The sequence below is a fragment of the Podarcis bocagei genome, assembly GCF_964188305.1.
Source record: "Podarcis bocagei genome assembly, chromosome: 8".
NCBI classification, from domain to species: Eukaryota; Metazoa; Chordata; class Lepidosauria; order Squamata; family Lacertidae; genus Podarcis; species Podarcis bocagei.
In genome coordinates, this window is record NC_138133.1 from 8,245,825 (window position 1) to 8,265,703 (window position 19,879).

Consider the following 19,879-nt stretch of genomic DNA (forward strand, 5'->3'; position numbering starts at 1 on the left):
TACTCTGTTGTGTAGTGTAGCCAGGACTCTGTGCTTCATGATTCTGTGTAAATGCACAGAATGTGATGCTGGGCACATAACAAGAAGCTCACTTTGTAATTAATTAATTAATTAATTAATTAATTAATTAATTGTGTTTCTATACCACTCTTTATCACAGCCGGTTTACAACATAAAAATGAAAACACAAAATACATAACATAACAGCAAGAACAAAAAAAATGACCCCCCCTCCCACAAACGCATTTAAAAGGCTAATTAATTGTTTAATTAGCCAAAGGCCTGGTTGGGGGGAAAAAGGTCTTTTATTTTATTTTGAAAGCAAGTTTTTTGCCCTTATGCTTGTGAAACTACTCTGTAGTGGTGGCAGAAGCCTTCCAGAGAGATTCCCAGTGTGCTTTGTGGTAGGGCTTGCTAATGCTTACTAATCAGCTCTTGCCAGTTGTCCGCAGCAGATGTCTATAGGGGCTTGAGCGATTGGGTAGAGCTGCCTCTATGGTCAGTATAGAAGTTATGTTCAACCCACCTGGGTCTAAATGGTTCAAGTGCAAGTTAAGTCTTTTGCTTGTATGTACATGCATTAACCGTTTTAATGCTGCTAGATAACTATCATACCAACTGAAAATTCATGTTTGCAGCTTCTAAAATCTGCTAGTCTCTAAAAATCTGGAAGAGGAAATCCATTGGGGCATCCTTGTCTCAGTCTGTATCTCTGGCATTCAGCTTTTCCAAAGCGTTCTGTGTTGAAATGCTCTTCAAGTGTACCTACATTTTAGTATTTGTTACGAGATGATAGATTAAGATGGGCTCAGTCATGCCTGATCAGGTTTTGTTCATGTTTGTTTATATTTTAACATTCACGGCATAAGCATTTGTCTTTGCTTTCATTTCTTTTTCTGAAATTAAGCTTTATAAAGTGTTTTTGAGAGATGTTGAAACACGATTTATTGAAAGAGTTTCCTGTTAACTATAAAATATCCCTCCAATACTTCTGTTTGCAGATGTTACTCCTCCCCAAGTTGCTGGTTACCTGGAAATTACGGATCTTACAACAAAGAAACTTAAATATATTCCTATTCCCAGGTATTTCATGTTTAAATCTGTCTCAGCCGCAAACAACAAACAGAAGCCATTGCACTAATATTTTAATCCGTAGGGCTTCCCTAACTTTGTTCAAAGCTCAGCACCATTTTCAATTCTCCGTAGTTTTAAAATACCCTTTTGGTAAACCAGCTTCCCTTGGTTTTCAGACCAACGAACCTGACTCCCTATACATCGTGGCTCTCGGCGATTTCAGACACGGACGTCTTGCTGGCCGCACTCGGCGAAGCAGGTGTGGTCACTGTTGACATGGGTGGCAATGTCAGACTCTGGGAAACCAGTTTGGAAAGTCTTCAGAGATCACTCCAGGAATGGAGAACCATGATTGGAGAAGAGAATGGCAGGCCTGTGCAAGTAAGACGAAGAAGCACATTCCACACCGGGGGCTCCAGGGGTTAAATTTTGTGCTTTTAGGCTGAAACACAGCCTTTTGAGTTACCTGGGCCTGGGGGTGCTCAGTCCTAAAAACCCTTTCCTGGTATGACCGCCTCTCCCCGCAGAGGACCTTAAGGTCCACAAATGACAACATTTTGGGGGTCCCAAGTCGCAAGGTGGTTAGATTGGTCTCAACTAGGGTCAGGGCCTTTTCAGTATTGGCCCCGACTTGATGGAACGCTCTGTCACAAGAGATCAGGGCCCTGTGGGACTTGACATCTTTCCGCAGGGCCTGCAAGACAGAGCTGTTCCGCCTGGCCTTTGGTTTGGACTCAGTCTGACCCTTATGTTTCCCTCCCCTTATGGTTTTGATCTATGGGCTACTTTTAAAACGAGGCTGCAATTTAAATTGCGTTTTAACCTGTATTTTAAATTCCCCCCCCCTTATGTTTTTACTGTAATTTTACTGAGCCCAGCTCTGGCCGGGGAGGGCGGGTTATAAATACTAATAATAATGATAACAATAATCATTATTATTATTATTATTATTATTATTATTATTATTATTATTATTCAAGGACAGAATGGAAAAGCAGCCCCTGAAAACGGAATTCAGTATGATGGCTCTGGATTGGTTTGACTGTTAAAATTGTGTTTTATTTGCATTTTGTGGGGGTTTTATTAATAGTTTAGGGTTCTTACCGTTTTATGCTGTGCTTTAATTTTTTGCTTTTTATTTTGTGAACCTCGCAGACAGCTTCTCTTATGGGGCAGCTATAAAAATCTAGGAAGGAAGCTTACAGTCAGTACTAGGAGCCCCACTTTCTGCCCTGAACTTACCAGAACTTACCAGAAGGCCATTATTATCTTTGCCTGCTGCCCTGCAGGCTCCAGTCCCAACCTCCGTTATGGCTCCAGATTCCCTCAAAGCCTGGATTGAAGACAGCGTATTTCAGGTTTGGATGTGAGTACAGTACCAGACTGTACAAAAAGGCAGAAAGGCAGAAAAAGCTCCCCACAGAGGTCTGCAGGAGATGGCAAGGTTAACTACGCAGAAGAAAGTAGTAAAGACTCCAAACACAGAGCCACAGATTGCTGCACACAGCGCATAATACCAACAACCACTTTTAGCCTCCATCTTCTGCCTTTTCTAAAATGATAATCGTTTCTCATCTTGAACAATATGTCTTAAACCTCAGCAGCACCTGGTAGGCTGGTTGTGGAACCAGGATGCAGGAAGCAAAGTTCCTTTCACTGGGCGGTCTTTTCTGTCGCATATTCCCTTTTTGCAAGATGCTCTCTGTTTACAGAACCTTGTGTAACTGCTGACGTGCTCCTGCTATTGGAGTCATCAAATGCTTTTCGCAGGTCATGAGAAAAAAAGGCTTCTGGCGGCCTGTTCCTGGTGTTATTGCTCTGCCAGGGCTATCTGCTCTCATCAGAGAACAGAGGAACAACAGCACCATCCATTGGTCAAATATAAATATACAGTACAGTTCATAGAGTGGCATTTCCCTTAGAGTCATTCTCTGTAAAGGCTGTGGTAAAAGACTGCTTAAAGGTAAAGGTAAAGGGACCCCTGACCATTAGGTCCAGTCGTGGCCGACTCTGGGGTTGCGGCGCTCATCTCGCTTTACTGGCCGAGGGAGCCGGCGTACAGCTTCCGGGTCATGTGGCCAGCATGACTAAGCCGCTTCTGGCGAACCAGTGCAGCGCACGGAAATGCCGTTTGCCTTCCCGCCAGAGTGGTACCTATTTATCTACTTGCACTTTGACGTGCTTTCGAACTGCTAGGTTGGCAGGAGCAGGGACCGAGCAACGGGAGCTCACCCCGTCGCAGGGATTCGAACCACCAACCTTCTGATTGGCAAGTCCTAGGCTCAGTGGTTTAACCCACAGCAGGTATCTATAATCCCTTGATGGACATGGATGGAGCACATGGTGATAAATGTATCCAGTGTGTTCAGCATCAAATTTCTAATGAAGATTGGAAATGACTATAGAAATTGTCCTCAAGCATTTATTCAGTACTGATCTAAAAGATAACTTTAATATATATATAATAAACTATTTTGGAAGAAACAGAGAAGGCATTTCTGTTGGTCCATCAAAGGAAGCGGTGAGGTTCAAGGCCATGCAATTGAGTTGCCCAGGAGAGAGGAGCATGTTGATCTTTAGGGCAAGGTGCCTGGACTTGACGGGAAGTTTCATGTTTTTAGCACCTTTGATGGTGGAAGAAGTTAAGATCCAGACTCAGAAGCAAGTTCAGACACTTCCGCATTTTGTGCCCTAACTTCTCGGGAGCAAGGGAGCATAAAGAGCATTTTGACAATATTCAAATTAACTCCTTTCGTTCTCTCCGCCCCCTTGTTGATTTCTCTAAGGAGCCCTGATCATTTGAACAGGTACCCTTCTGTTATGCTTTATATGTTTTGATTTGCTCACACTCTTTCAGTGCCCCAGATGTAGCCCTGATCTTCTTTCCTTCCCAGGAAACCTTTTATTTGATGCATTCCATCAGCCATCCTTTGGGTAAAGGAATACTAATATGGTCAAGTTGGTTCTATGCCTAGATCTTATAAAGAGCGCATGGCGGAGTATCCTATAACCATCATTTTTCTGCAAACCTTGTTTTTGCTTCAACAGATAACTATCGAGAGAGAAAGCGGTTTGGATGTCAGCTCTCCTAAGCATGGGAAGATAGATCCAGATAACACTCCTCATGTTGGTGGAAACATGTGGGCTGGTGGAACAGGTACAAAACCATTGTTTGCGCCTGATATTCAGGAGCCATCCCTGAAACGTGCTGAAGTGGTTAGGGTGTCCTAGGCTCTGTTGCCTATATAGCATGCAGTTCTAAACAATTCGCTTGAAATGACAGTGTGCTGATCTCCTCATTCTCTAGGGCAGAGCTTTCCAAACTGTGTGTCACAACACAACACAACCTTCGGTTTGCTAGCAAAACTGTATGACTGTGTCGCGCAATGATGCACGATGTCTAAAAAGTGTGTCACCAACGTGAGACGGTTGAAAAGCCATTGGATTCTCCTCCATCCAAAATCAAGAGCGCCGTTTCTGCTTCTTTTCTAGGTGGAAGAGACACGGCTGGGCTGGGCGGCAAAGGCGGTCCGTACCGGCTGGATGCTGGCCACAAGGTCTACCAGGTGTCTCAAGCGGAGAAAGATGCTGTGCCTGAAGAGGTGAAGAAAGCCGCCAGGGAGATGGGAGAAAAGGCTTTTAAACAGAGGTTAATATTCACTTTGTAATGGATTTCTCTTCATGCAATGGACACTTTGAAAGAAACATTGGGTTTATAAAGTGAAATCCCTTGTGCCTACTAGACACATGATCCATCAAGGGCCCCAGCAGATAATGCATGTGTGTGCATTTAACATGCCTGATCTTTGTCATTTAAGCAGCAACAAGAGGAGCACCGATCAGGACTGTACCATGTAGGGACCAGGGGTAGTTCACTCTCCCCCCCCCTTCCCCAGGCTGCAGTCCTAATAAAAATGATGCTAATAACATGGGAGCATAGCTGTCAACCGTCCCTTATTTGGCGGGAAACTCCCTTATCCCAGCGCCATGTCCCGCTGCTGCCCTGCCCCTTATTGATGATGTCCCTTAAATTTCCCGGGTTTCAAAGGAAACAGCTCCTCTCCCTCCCTCCCTGCCGGCCAGTGTGTTGCTTGGCTGCGTTGCTCACCCAATAAGGAGTCTAAGAACGACTGGGGGGGTGGAGCTTGCATGCTTTGTACCGATCAAATCGACCGCGTTGCCTGGGGACTCGCCTTTGCTCAGCGCTTTCCAGCGGAGAGGTGACAGTGGTTTTCCTTGCTGCATCCCCTTTGCTGGGTTGCTGCGCTGTGGGAACCACCGCTTGAGGCTTCGTTTGGCTGCTGGTTGACTAAAATCCCTTATTTTGGCTGCTGATCCCTTATTTTCGAGGCTGCTGGTCCCTTATTTTCAAATCTGTAAGTTGACAGCTATGCGTGGGAGGGATTCATTCAGCTCTTGTAAAAACATGAGTATGCATAAGAAGGCACATGCAGTTGCTCAGTAAATTATTTGCTCCTTTCCCTCCCTTCTCCACTTGATTTGTTTCTTGATTCCCCCAGGAAGTTGTTTGCAGTTATGTATAATTTACACCAATTGTCTTGACTGCGCCATTACTTGAAAGATATTGTGCTATTTAGTTTGAAACCTGCTCGTCACACACGTGATCGCATTGGGAGCATGCGGGCGCATTGTTACTGAAGTGCTCTTATGGGGAGCCAAAGACTGGGTTTCCTCGGGAGAAAGTGGCAGGACAAGCGGAAGTCTGGATGAGCTGTGAGACAGAGTCATAGAACTGTATAGAGTTGGAAGGGACCCTGCTAGAGTTGCCACATGCCCTCTTTTTCCATGACACGCCATGGATAGAGTCATCATAGCGATTCATAGTTAAAAGTAGAAGTCAGCAGATTTGTCCCCTTCTTTGCTCTTCAAAATATGGCAACCTAATTCTAGCCCAACTCCCTGCAAGGCAGGAATCACAAAAGCTCTGTTTAAAAACCTCCAATATATGTGAAGGAAATCAAAGTGCCTACCTGAATGCTTCAGTTTTCTTGATTTCACTTCTATATCTTCTCGAAACAGGATAAGACAAGCCAGATTTCAGGATGTGAGAGTATAAAAATAGTCTAGCTGAGATTCAGATTCTGTTGATATTTGGACCATCCCAGTTAATGTGGTAGAATGTCTGTTTTAGAACTTAAGCTATGAAGGCCTGTTTTATTCTGCACTGCAGCACTTCCATGTCCTGTAAAATGCCTCTTATTCATTCTGTTCTATATTCATCTCATTTCTTCAGACTAAAAGAAATCCAGATGAGTGAATATGATGCATCTACGTATGAGAGGTTCTCTGGAGCTGTTCGACGGCAAGTTCATTTACTCCGAATCATCCTGGATAATTTACAGGTACTAATTGACTTTTTAAAAACTGATAAACTCCCTTTTCTGCACTTTAAGGTAGGTAAAGGTAAAGGTACCCCTGCCCGTACGGGCCAGTCTTGACAGACTCTAGGGTTGTGTGCCCATCTCACTCTATAGGCCGGGAGCCAGCGCTGTCCGCAGACACTTCCGGGTCACGTGGCCAGCGTGACAAGCTGCATCTGGCGAGCCAGTGCAGCACACGGAACGCCGTTTACCTTCCCGCCGGTAAGCGGTCCCTATTTATCTACTTGCACCCGGGAGTGCTTTCGAACTGCTAGGTTGGCAGGCGCTGGGACCGAACGACAGGAGCTCTCCCCGCCACGGGGATTCGAACCACCGACCATGCGATCGGCAAGTCCTAGGCGCTGAGGTTTTACCCACAGCGCCACCCGCGTCCCTTTCTGCACTTTACCTGACAGGAAATTATTTATTTTCTACTTACTGGCAAGGGAAAAAATAAATGAAAAGACGGGAGGGGTCTCTCTGGTATGAGGGTTTAATGGATGACTTGTGGGAGCTGTTTTACGGGTCCCACTCAGAATTCTCTAGCTGTAGAAAACTATATTATCAGCTAGGAATGAGTTGTGATATTTGAATTCATTACTTGCTGACCCAACCAACTGGACACAAGTTGCATGTCTGAGTAGACTGTCACAAAAGGGATCTTCTGTCATGGCTGCGGTATCTCTTCACCTCCCCTATACATTATGCATTTCAGCAGAGGGAACTCACACATCCAGCTGCTGCCCATCAAGTCTACAGCTGTGAACAGTAGATCCATGTGAAAAAGAGGTGCTTCCTGCTTTGAATTTAAATCCACATTTTGGAGTCCCAAGGCATCTCAGCCTTTTTTCTGAAGCTGCACCAATGCACCATCAATTACCTGTTTTCCTGTTTTTTATTCCAAGTTTTCCTTAGGCCTCTGTGCAGTTTGCCAGAGTTTTCAGTTCACATCCCTTCCTGGCAGGATACATACAGCACAAAAAAGGTCAGGATGTGATCACACAACATATATATTTGCGCACAAATTAAATCGCAGCTCAGAAAGGAGTTGTAAGATCCGTCCAAGATTCCATTTTGTGTGAATTTTAATCAATGCAAATATGTGTGGACGATACATGTGGAAACTGGCAAATTCTGAACGTGTGAATTCGAAAATTAATTTATTAAATCAAACCAAAAGGAAGAACAGAATGCAGGGAATCCACAGAATGGAAAGGCATGGAAAACCTTCTGTTCCCTAATGTGTGCATGTATGAACCAGGGCTAAGCTTATTTGTGGCCAGGGGTTAGAATATTGGAATGACAGCCGTAAATATATAGGCGGACTCTGAGCTCCCCCAACACCCTTGACAGGTCCATTTTGATAGGTGGGTAGGGCTCCCCATCTGTCACTCACTTGATTTTGCCATGAGGTCAGGTGAGCTGCGTTTTTTCCTGCTCCACACCTGACCTTATATCTAATGTCAGATGCCGGGAAGGTGGGTGGAGCTTGTGGGAAATGGCCTTGTGAGCTCGTTTGGGCCATTGTCCAGTTTTGAAAGAGAGGATGATTCGTGTCATAGTTCACTGATCCTTGAAACTCATGCCATTGTGCTCAGATAATGCTTTCAGCTGGGTGAGCCTTTACATCTGCTCCAGGAGTGTTTCAGCTATTTGCCCATGGCGTGATCTTCCTTGACATCTGTGTTTCGCTGTCTGAAAGCCAGGGAGAGAAGGAGAAATGCAGAGAGAGAATCAAGATGAGCTTCCATTTGCAAAGTGTGCAGGGAAATATTTTTTCTCAAAATCTGAGGAGCTCATACTTTGTAGAGATTAAAAGAGCTTGACTGTGCCCCCAAATTGTTAAGACAGTGTGCTTCCCCCCCTAGCTTCTCTTTTTGTGTAAAAACCCCCGCAAATAGTTATTCCAGGTCATAAGTGAAGAAACCTTCAAAATTCTGTTTGTAGTGGTAGTACAGTGGTACCTCGGGTTAAGTACTTAATTCGTTCTGGAGGTCTGTTCTTAAACAGAAACTGTTCTTAACCTGAAGCACCACTTTAGCTAATGGGGCCTCCTGCTGCCACCACGCCGCCAGAGCATGATTTCTGTTCTTATCCTGAAGCAAAGTTCTTAACCTGAAGCACTATTTCTGGGTTAGCAGTGTCTGTAACCTGAAGCGTATGTAACCTGAAGCGTATGTAACCCGAGGTACCACTGTAGTAAGTAATAATAATATGATCAAAATCTTCTTTTTGAAGACACTTTACTGTTGTTACATGTTATATATTGCATTTTAGGCTTTGGGCTCCACAATTCAGGACTGCTGAGGGAGAAGGGGGAGGGAGGAAGCAGCCGCTAGCCCTGTGCCCCCTCCCTTAGGACCAGGGTCTCAGGAGTTGGTCCCTGGTGCCTAGAGACACAGAGCAGCACTTGCCACAACGTCAGGGAAGGAAGCGCATCCGTTTTCCTTTAGACTAACAAAAGGTTGTTTTAAGTTCATGGGGAAAGCGCCGTATGCTCTGTTTCCTGAGGCTGCATTGTCTTCCTGGGAAATGTGTAGCAAAACTATCTGACCAAGAAACCAGACATTCTTTGTCGCCTGTAAAAAAAAAAAGGAGGAGGAAAAGACTCATATAACTGTGAAACTTAACATTTGGTGTATGATCCCGTTATTTGGGACTAGTTCTCACTGAGGCGATAAACATGCGCCTGTGTGGTGGTGCTTCAAGCTGGAGGTTCGTGTGGCTGAATGGACAAGGATGCCACAGAGACGTGGTCTGGACTTATCTTCTTCTTAACATGCACACAATAGTCCCTCCTGCTCAGAGTCACAAAGCATCCTTAGACCAGTGAAACAGGGCAAGTCACGACATTGTACAGTGGTACCTTGGGTTAAGAATTTAATTCGTTCCGGAGGTCCGTTCTTAACCTGAAACCGTTCTTAACCTGAGGTACCACTTTAGCTAATGGGGCCTGCCGCTGCGCCACTGCCACACAATTTCTGTTCTTATCCTGAAGCAAAGTTCTTAACCTGAGGTACTATTTCTGGGTTAGCGGAGTCTGTAACCTGAAGCGTCTGTAAATTGAAGCGTCTGTAACCCGAGGTACCACTGTACTACATGTGGCTTAAGTGATGGCCGGCTATTAACACGTCTCTCAAAAGTCCAGTTACTTATGTCAGTAACTGAAAGCTAACTGTGTTTTGAGGGTTGTATTTGCTAACTGTATTTGCTGTGTCATCTGCCCATCATCACTCAAGCCATACAACTTGAACTATTAACAGTTTGTTTGATAGAAAGGATTGATTATCAATGGAAAAGGGCTGTCGCTCATTGGCAAAAGGTCCCAGCTGGAATCCCTGGCATCTCTAGGTAGGAAATGTCCGGGTCCAGTATAAGGCAGAGCCCTGTGTTCCTAAATACTTGCCTATTCGTGTTTTGGTTTGAATATTTCTGCTAAACCTCATTGTAGAATTTGCAGCAGAAGTCCCATTAGTACTTCCAAAGACTTTTCAGAAAGAAAATAATTTTAAAGACAAGTGTTTCCTTTTTTTCACAGGCGAAAGGAAAGGAAAGACAGTGGCTCCGGAACCAGGCTGTTGGAGAACTAGATGATGCCAAGATAATTGACAGTCTGACAGGAGAAAAAACTATCTATAAGCGACGGGGAGATCTTGACCCACAAGTAAGTTAACTGAGACAAAGTTAAAGTGCACGCACACCAACTGTACTCCTAGCATACATGCTTTTCTCAGTCCATTTAACATTTTGCTGGGTAATTTGGTGTAATTTACAAAAATCTGCCCGCCCACCCCATTATTCACACATTTTATTCACGCGTAAGGCAGATCTTGCACAGAGCCTGCATGGCAACTTAAATGTAGCCCAGCCAACATGCCCCCCTGGAGTCTGGCACAGTGACTTTCCACAGAATTATTGCCTGTTCTGGGAGGCCACTGTGGCTGTCCTGCAGCTCCATGCAGGTTCCAGAATCACATTATGTGCATTATGTTTGGGATGGAGTCAGTTCTCCTGCGGAGTCCATTGACATAGTTCGTTTGTGCTCATTTCATCTTGTGCTGCAGCTCTGTGTGACGTAACTCTGTCTCCAAACATGCCTTTGAGAGCAACTTTTCTCAGTCTTGCGTTTATGATATTGAGTCAGCTGTTTTTACCTTTTCTGGACCCAGGGTGCAACCAGACATGACAGCTGGAGGTCTGGAATTAGAGCAGCTTCCCTTTGTTATTTACTAAGTAGCTGCTGGAGGTGGTGAGGAAGAATCAGATAAGGATTGCGGTGCTGCTGGAAGAAGTTGATTCTTTCTCCCCTTCCTCCATTTTCCTTATAAAACTGCCCTCTCCAAAGCTGCTATTTTCTCTGCAGGTAGCACACTTTTAAAGAATAGCAGGAGACCCAGTTACAGATTTCCCACAGTCTTCTGCCATTTGTTTTTTTTTCTTCTTCAAATTTTTGTATTGATTTTCACAGTATTATAAACAAACAAACAAACACATAAGACAAACAAACATAAATCATAACCTTATTGAAAATTACACTTACTAACTTTGTTAAGTGACTTCCCCGCTTCCCCTTGGTTGAATTTCATTGCATATCCTTTTAACGGTTTTCCAAGTCACAATTCTTATAAAATTTAACTTAAACATTAACATCCTTAAATCTTCACTTTATGAAATTAAACATATTAATTCGTCACTTATCATAAATAAAATCCCAAGCCAGTTAAGTATCTGCAAGCTGTTTTCAGTTAGCTTAACTTAACATATGTAACTAAATAATCATTAAATTTAATCCACTCTTCCTGATACTCCTCCTCCCTCTGGTCGCGGACTCTTCCAGTTAGGTCGGCTAGCTCTTCTGCCATTTGGCCCTCAGAATATGGAGATAATTGCTATATGAACCTCGTAATGGGCAACTTGAATCAGCAGCCACATTCTGGGCTCTCTTTCCTGGCTGTGTGCCCTCCTGGGGAATTTCCTTCCCATGGCTGACCATGAAGGCCTCCGCTTGGATGTGTGATGTATGAAGGCCACTGGTCCTAGGCCTGCAACTGTTGGAACTCCAGAGAGCTTAGTGTTCGCAATTCCAACCTCTTCTTATAATGTCTGCTCTGGGTCTTCTGGATTGAAGTAAATCATAAATAATGGGGACAAGGAACCGAATTATGAGAAGCATCTCTATTTCAGTGGAGAAGAAGAGAACTCAAAACAAAATGCTTGAATGGCGATTCAGTGAAAGAATGACATTGGAAGCTGGTAGAACAAAACAAATATTTTAAGCGTTTTTATCTGTTTGCCAAACTCTCCGTAATCAGCTTGGTATTTGTATTCCGGCTTGCCTTGTTTCATGTGTCATGAAATACCTTTTCAGATCCAGCAGCAATGCCAGAAAGTGTTAAAACAGATGCTTCACTTTTAAAATGATCTACTTTATAGTCTGAGTGCAGTGTCGCCCAAAATCCCATTTTAAAGGCTGTAATGACCGCAGACAAGCTTTGCAACACAAAGCCGAGTTATCCCCACAGTGCATTTTTTTTAAAAAAATCCCTATTTGATTTTAGAATGAATTCTGAATCTGAGATTTTAGTGTTTGTTTGTTTTTAAAAAAGACTTTACCTGCAGAACCTTATCTGAGATGTTTCTTGCATTTTGTTTCCAGTATGGGCAACTTAAATCCAGAAATCTATTCAGTAGATTTTTCTCAATACAGTGGTACCTTGGTTCTCAAACTCATTCTGTTCCGGACGTCCATTCCAAAACCAAAGCATTCCGAAACCAAGACACGCTTTCCCTTAGAAAGTAATGCGAAATGGATTAATCCATTCCAGACTTTTAAAAACAACCCCTAAAACAGCAATTTAACATGAATTTTACTATCTAACGAGACCATTGATCCATAAAATGAAAGCAATAAACAATGTACTGCAGTCACACAATCAATCAATCAATCAGTAGCTGAACTGGGTTCCACACAGTCACAAAAACAAAACAAAAAAGCCACAAAAACAAAAAGGAAAAATAAATAGTAAAAACAGGCAGACCTCAACACTCAAAACGGAAGTGTGACACTCAAAACGGAAGCGTAACACTCAAAACAGAGCACGTTCAGCTTCCGAAAAATGTTAGCAAACCGGAACACTTCTGGGTTTGCTGTCTTTGGGTTCCAAGTTGTCTGAGTACCAAGGCGTTTGAGAACCAAGGTAGCACTGTATCTCAAAAGAAGTGTTTTCCGTAATATTTTAACAGGATCACAATACCTTTATGAGGTAAAAAAGGTAAAGGTAAAGGGACCCCTGACAGTTAAGCCCAGTTGCGAATGACTCTGGGGTTGTGGCGCTCACCTTGCTTTACTGGCCGAGGGAGCAGACGTTTGTCCGCAGGCAGCTTTTCCGGGTCATGTGACCAGCATGACTAAGCCGCTTCTTGTGAAACCAGAGCAGCACACGAAAATGCCGTTTACCTTCCCTCCGGAGTGGTACCTATTCATCTACTTGCACTTGGACATGCTTTTGAACTGCTAGGTTGGCAGGAGCTGGGACCGAACAACGGGAGCTCACCCCGTTGCAGGGATTCGAACCACCGACCTTCCGATCGGCAAGCCCTAGGCTCAGTGGTTTACACCACAGCGCTACCCGTGACCTTTATGAGGACCATGTGCAATTCACAAAACAGTGAGCTAACCCTTGCTTTTCAGAGAATTGTTCCTTCGGGTCCGTCTTAAATGCACAAATAAGGAAGCAGAGGTAGCAGAGAAGGAGCTCACCTGCTCTTAGAACAGTGATTCAGAAAGGTACCTGAAAAAGTAATTAGAAGGATTTGTGCCCAGTTCATCTAGGTACTTTTGTACCAATTTTGCCTTAGAACATTTCTTTAAATCTGCCCTTTAAGCTAGCACGTAACTGTTTGCCCCTTTTGACTGAAGCTCCCCCAGCCCCTTCACCAACCTGACTTGCTGTTGCTTTCTTTCAGCTGGGGAGCCCTCAGCAAAAGCCCAAACGTCTCCGCCTGGTCGTGGATGTCTCTGGCAGCATGTACCGCTTCAACGGGGTGGACGGGCGGCTGGAGCGCTCCATGGAAGCTGTTTGCATGGTTATGGAAGCCTTTGAGAATTACGAGCAGAAATTTAAGGTGATTTGCACATGAACCTATTAACTTTTCGGCATTAGCTTTTCCAGTAGACCATTTCCAGTAGAAATATGTAGACTGCACTTCTGCTCGCAAAAGGAACAGACATTTCTTTCTCTTACGAAACCAAAAAGCAGTCTTACCACCATTGTTTGGGAGCATTGCAGAGTACAAAAATCAATTGCGTTTTGCCTCTAGCTTTAGTGTCTAAAATGCTCATGTTAAATGTTGGTAGTAGTGAGGCTTCAGCATATTGCATCAATATAGCTTTAACTTTAGCTTTATTTACCGTATTTTTTGCTCTATAGGACGCACTTTTCCCCCTCCAAAAAGGAAGGGGAAATGTGTGTGCGTCCTATGGAGCGAATACAGGCTCCTTGGCTTCAGCAATAGCAACGCGAAGCCTCCGAAGCGCAGAGGGAGAGCTCCCCCCGCGCTCCGGAGGCTTCACGTTGCTTTCGCTGAAGCCTGAAGCCCCCGGAGCGCAGTGGGAATGCCCGCTGCACTCCGGGGGCTTCAGGCAGCTATCCGCAAGCCTTCGGAGTGCAGCAGGAGTTCCTGCCGCGCTCCGAAGGCTTGCGGATGGCCGCCTGAAGCCTGGAGAGCGAGAGGGGTCGGTGCGCACCGATCCCTCTTGCTCTCCAGGCTTTGCTTTGCTGGAGAGGCGCTGCACAGTTTTCCCTCTCTGCGCAGCGCCCCTTCAGCGAAGCGGGAGGAGAAATGGAAGGGGCCCCGTTTCTCCTGCCGCTTCGCTGAAGGGGCGCTGAGCAGAGAGGGGGAGAATTTTTTTTTTCCTGTTCTCCCCCTCCTATGGTCCGGTGCGTCCTATAGAGTGAAAAATATGGTATCTCATGTGCCTTCCTTTCCCCCGGACCTTTTCATACATCAACAGAGCATGAGACGCTCAGGGTCGTGGGTTCAAGTCTCACACTTGAGACTTGCAGGGGTTGGACTAGATCAGTGTTTCCCAAACGTTTTTGGGCAACGGCACACCTGTTTACCGGAAAAAAATCTCGCGGCACACCACCATTAAAGCCCCGCCCCGTGACGTCAGCGCGCAGCGTCACGCCGGGAGGGACGCACAAAAGTGAAAGTTTTTTCCCTCCCCCTTGCCGGGGTGGGAGGAGGCAGCAGAGCGAGGGACTGAGGGACGGCGGCAGCTGAGGCGGCGGCGGCTGTTGTGGTGGTGGCGGCGATAGCGGGCGGAGGAGGGGGCGGCGGCGGGGCTTGAGGAGCCGTCGCCGGGAGTTGCTGCTGCTGCTGCTGCCCGGACATGCCGGCCTCCTCCTCCTCCGCTGTCTCGCGCTCCTCCCTTTTGCGCGCGCTGCCCCGCCGCTCGGCACCACCACCGCGGAGCCGGCCCCGGCTCGACGCGGATCCTCGCCGCCGCCGCCTCTCGCCGCCCGACTCGCCCGCCTCCCTCCCACGGCACACCAGCCGATGTCTCACGGCACAGTAGTGTGCCGCGGAACACCGGTTGGGAAACACTGGACTAGATGACCCTCAGGGTCCCTTCCAACTCTCTGGTTCTCTGATTCTAGTCCACAAAAGCTAATGGTGCAAAAGATTTGTGAGTCTTTACGGTGCAATTCTGTCTTTGTAAGAGAGGTTTCAACATCCCTCTCTTATCCGGAAACATTTTAAATGTGTGTTGGTCAGAGCATGCTTTTACTACATGTCTAGTACAATGTTTATGCATTTTTTGTCCGTTTGGTTTTAACGTTAATGTTATCAATATTTTTAAATGAATATTTTATATTTTTTATGTAAGCTGCTTAGTTTTTGTTGATTAAGTGGCATATAAGTCTTGTAAAATAAAATAAAATTAATGTTCATAGAAATAGAAATATAGGCAATCAGACATTGGACAGCTTAAAAGATAACCCTTCCCCTGGTATTCCAGTATGAATTTGTCTGAACTGTCCATGCAAGCTGATGCTGAAAAGCACATGCTGTTGTGGTTTGCTTAAAAGGGCTGAACAATCAATATTAAGAATTTGAATGTGTAACTAAAGGCATAAAATATGCCTCTTCCAGCCTTAATTTGTACTTTGGCCTGTGAGCACAAGGGTATTTTTTAAAAAAAAATAACACAGAAATTGGTGGGTGGCAAATGGTGGTTCAAGGCTCCAAACTGTGATCGGTGCCTTATGATAAAACATACATTTTATTATGGGGATGATGCTTAAAAATGATGTTTAAATCTTTTCCATGCAGTATGACATCACTGGGCATTCGGGAGATGGTTTTAACATTGCCGTGGTCCAGAACGACAATGTTCCAAAGAACAATAAACAAAGACTGGAAATTTTGAAGGTAAACCTATCTGACTGAAATTCTTAGACATTTGTGTAGTGCCCGGTATCCCAGAAAGAGAACCAAGCGAGACAGGGAGTGTGAAAGTATAAACATGCTGTAAAACCCCCCACCTTTGGCACTTAGGAATCTGAATATAAGAACGTAAGGAGAAGCTGCTGGATCCAGCCCCTTGCCCATCTAGTCGGGGATCCTGTTCTCACAGTGGCTGCCAATATATTATTTGTTTTTATGGAGTGACTTTCTAGAATGGCATACGCATTACATACGGATTTCCTTCCCTGTCCAGATGGTGTTCTCACCAGTTGCTACTGTTGTGAGTAGTTATAGTTCTCTTCTATGCATTTGAGCTTTGCAGAGGGTTCACAGACCACCTGGACCTCTCGCATTTAATGGGCTTTCTCCAAAAATGGTGTGCGCATGGAGATAGATGCAAATAATGAATCTCGTCAACTGAAGATAACACTTCACAAATCCTTTTGTTTCCAAGGAACCACAAAACATTTTATTTTTATTTTTCTGCAAATTCTCATCTCTTGTTGTTAAGGCGTCATATCCCATATTTTACTATTGAAATAAACGCTAGGCACTGGTTGTTTTGCATGCACTTTGAGCCTTCCAGCAAAGGCCGGTTATGGATGGTGTTCATTTTTTCCTGCTCTGCTCTGGAGCGATGCTGTCAGAAATGAAGGGCCGTTCTCTTTAATTCCAATTTGGTCAACATGGTGCATTTACCCATGGGAAGGTTTCCCTTTTTTTTTCAATCAAAAAGTTGCTTTATTGTCTGAACTAAAATTTGGACACGAATTCACATGCAATAGGCTTTTCCATTCAATGGGTGCTGAAATGTTTGCTTCCTTGTTTTTCATTTCCGTTCCTCTTTTTGTTGATGTTTTCACCCCCTCTGCAGATAATGCATGCCCACGCGCAGTTCTGTATGAGTGGCGACCACACTCTGGAGGGCACAGAGCACGCCATTCGGGAGATTGCGAAAGAAGAGGCAGACGAGTACTTCGTCATAGTCTTAAGCGATGCCAACCTTGAGCGGTACGGCATCCCCGCAGCCCGGTTTGCTCAAGCCTTGACCATCAACCCCAAAGTGAACGCATTTGCCATATTCATAGGCTCCTTAGGAGATCAGGCAGACAGGTAGGTCAATGAGTTCATGGCATGCATACATATGGCATAAGTTTTCTTTAAAAATGTGTTCTGCACAGTTCTCCACAAATCTGCTCAGGTCTGGCATTCTGACCAGGCTGGTTGCCTTGCATCACACAGAGTTTCTTGTGCTGTGAGCGGCAGAGAATTCATGCCAAGCTGAGCTTTGCAGAAAGCAAAAACTTCTGCCCATGCCAGAGTTCGGTGTGACAAATGAGAGATTCGGCCTTTCTTCTGCTGTGTGTTTAACTCAGTATTGGTTGAAGTAAAATGCTACCTTACCAAAGGGCTGCTTGTATTCTGTGCCTCCAAAGACTACCTCTTGCAATTAAGAAATGTAATAATACAGTGGTGCCCCGCAAGACGAATGCCTCGCAAGACGGAAAACTCGCTAGACGAAAGAGTTTTCCGTTTTGGAGTTGCTTCGCAAAACGAATCTCCTATGGGCTTGCTTAGCAAGACGACAATGTCTTGCGAGTTCCTGCTGGTTTTTTTTCCTCCCCCCCCCTTTTCTAAGCCGCTAAGCCGCTTATCAGCTGATCCGATCAGAAGATAAGCCGCTAAAAGCCGCTAATAGCGCTAATTCGCTAATCCTTCAATGGGCTTGCTTCGCAAGACGAAAAAACCGCTAGACGAAGAGAATCACAGAACGGATTCTTTTCGTCTTGCGAGGCACCATAATAATAATAATAATAATAATAATAATAATAATAATAATAATAATAATAATAATAATAATAATAATAATAAATCTACTTTAAATCAGCCATTGGTTTTGTGCTCTGGGGATCACAAAACACGTTTCCTCATGGATTTGCTGTATATCCCACATCTTAGGCAACACCCTATCACGGTCCCATTGGACAAGCCCCATAATATCCGGAGTACTAATGCTGTACTTTCCTTTTACGCTGACTGCCACGCATGTGCATAGCACATAGCAAACACAAAAAGAAAGGAGTCTTGCTGCAGAAAGACTTTTGCAGAGGCAAAGCTTTTTCCGCTTGCTCCCACCAAAGTCTTTCAGGTTGCAGTTACAGTACAAGAGATTTAGAAGGAAATTTTTACTGTCTTCTTAAGAGCATTTAAACATTATTTGATGTATTTAGGGTAAAGGTAAAGGGACCCCTGACCATTAGGTCCAGTCGCGGACGACTCTGGGGTTGCGGCGCTCATCTGGCTTTACTGGCCGAGGGAGCCGGCGTTTGTCCGCAGACAGCTTTCCGCGTCATGTGGCCAGCATGACTAAGCCGCTTCTGGCAAACCAGAGCAGCACATGGAAATGGTGTTTACCTTCCCGCCGGAGTGGTACCTATTTATCTACTTGCACTTTGACGTGCTTTTGAACTGCTAGGTTGGCAGGAGCAGGGACCGAGCAACGGGAGCTCACCCCGTTCGAACCGCCGACCATCTGATCAGCAAACCCTAAGCTCTGTTGTTTAGACCACAGCGCCACATGCGTCCACGTATTTATTGTAGTGGGACACAATTTGCAATCATGTATTTTTCTCTTTCCTGATCTGCAGGTTGCAAAGGACGCTGCCAGCCGGCCGTTCCTTTATTGCCATGGACACCAAGGACATCCCACAGATTCTACAGCAGATCTTCACCTCCACCATGCTGTCAAACGCCTAGGAAGGGGCCTGCTTTTAATCTGTAACTGGTCAGTTGTATATGGGAAGCACCTCGGTGGAGTTTAAGAGGGTGATCTAATTCTAGTAACATTGGGTGGAATCTAGCGTTGTACCGGTGGACTTTGTGCTTCCGTAAAGGGACTTCGCCTCCCTCCCCAAGCCCACACGCCTCAATGTTTTCTGTGGAGGGTGGAGCCCTCAGCATGATTAGAGGAGAGAGGATAGGAAGAAGAAGTTGCCTTCTACACGTGTAAGTGCTGCTCATGGATGGCACAGAATACAACCCGTAGGCCTCCAATTGGAATAAGTACTATACTTTACATTGGAGTATATATTGTACTTAAATGGCCATATCTACCTATTACTGCTACATTTGAGTAAAAACCTTAGTGGTTTGTTTTTTTTAAGAAACCCCACCCACATTAAAAGCTTTCAGTAATTTAAACTTTCCATCTACAGTTTCCTTAGACACTGATTTGCACTGAATATCTTGTCTGCTGCAGGCATGACCAAAGTCCTAATCCAGCCAGCTGGTCGGTTTAATCTGGCCCCTGTGGCAGTTTATTTCCTGGGTAAAATCCTAAAAAAAAACCTCAGCAACTTCAACCCTAAATAAAGCTCAACAACTTTGGTTGGCCCTCACAGCCCTTCACTTCATCAAATCTGGCCCTCTTTGAAAAAAGTTTGGACACCACTGGTCTACTGCAAAAAGCAGGATGTTTTGTCATTTCCCATTGATCCTTTTTTGGAGCTGGTAAAACTCATAACAATTTTCTGTCCGTTAATAAGAATCAATGTGGTAATGTGCACATCAGACAGATCTAATAATCTTCCTTTGCATTTTCTGCCTTGAGTGTTAAGGTGTGGAGGCTAATGGGCTGGGATGATTTGCAGTTGTCTCACAGGCATCTGAAAACTTCCAAGAATTTCAAATGAAAAACCAATTTGTTTAATTCTAGATCGTTAATCTACCCTTGAGTTGGCTGCAGTGTGAGCAGTGTTTTGTTCGCCCATGAAAGGTACTGCACAATTGGAACAAGCAGTATTGTAGCGTTTTTTAAAAAATATATATAATTTCAGCTATTTATATATCACTTAATCATGAATGTTTCCAAGTGGTGTACATAGAAATTGCAAAAGCATATTAACGAATAAAATAAAATAAAATATCATTAAAAACTCCAAAGCTTCATT

At 44.6% G+C, this 19,879-nt stretch overlaps 1 protein-coding gene and 2 long non-coding RNA genes across 6 annotated transcripts in view; 2 read left to right on the forward strand and 1 right to left on the reverse strand.

Annotated features, from left to right (window-relative positions):
- LOC308594059 overlaps window positions 1-19,879 on the reverse strand; it is a 227,903-nt gene that overhangs the window by 187,126 nt on the left and 20,898 nt on the right. The window lies entirely within an intron of this gene.
- VWA8 (von Willebrand factor A domain containing 8) overlaps window positions 1-19,879 on the forward strand; it is an 89,108-nt gene that overhangs the window by 67,648 nt on the left and 1,581 nt on the right. For 2 of the 4 annotated variants that reach the window (XM_081206141.1, XM_081206144.1), the window contains exons 36-45: window positions 1,002-1,083; window positions 1,251-1,455; window positions 4,123-4,231; window positions 4,567-4,723; window positions 6,329-6,437; window positions 9,994-10,119; window positions 13,422-13,580; window positions 15,795-15,893; window positions 16,804-17,042; window positions 18,578-19,084. In XM_081206141.1, coding sequence (XP_081062267.1) covers window positions 1,002-1,083; window positions 1,251-1,455; window positions 4,123-4,231; window positions 4,567-4,723; window positions 6,329-6,437; window positions 9,994-10,119; window positions 13,422-13,580; window positions 15,795-15,893; window positions 16,804-17,042; window positions 18,578-18,686 — 1,394 coding nt within the window. In that variant the 3' untranslated portion in view covers window positions 18,687-19,084. Of the gene's footprint in view, window positions 1-1,001; window positions 1,084-1,250; window positions 1,456-4,122; window positions 4,232-4,566; window positions 4,724-6,328; window positions 6,438-9,993; window positions 10,120-13,421; window positions 13,581-15,794; window positions 15,894-16,803; window positions 17,043-18,577; window positions 19,085-19,644; window positions 19,872-19,879 lie in introns of those variants that run through there. The other 2 variants (XM_081206142.1, XM_081206143.1) reach the window with 2 other exon arrangements.
- Window positions 10,129-11,986, forward strand: LOC308594046. Its single transcript, XR_014011262.1, has 2 exons — window positions 10,129-10,868; window positions 11,306-11,986. It is a non-coding gene; the product is annotated as an uncharacterized lncRNA (long non-coding RNA).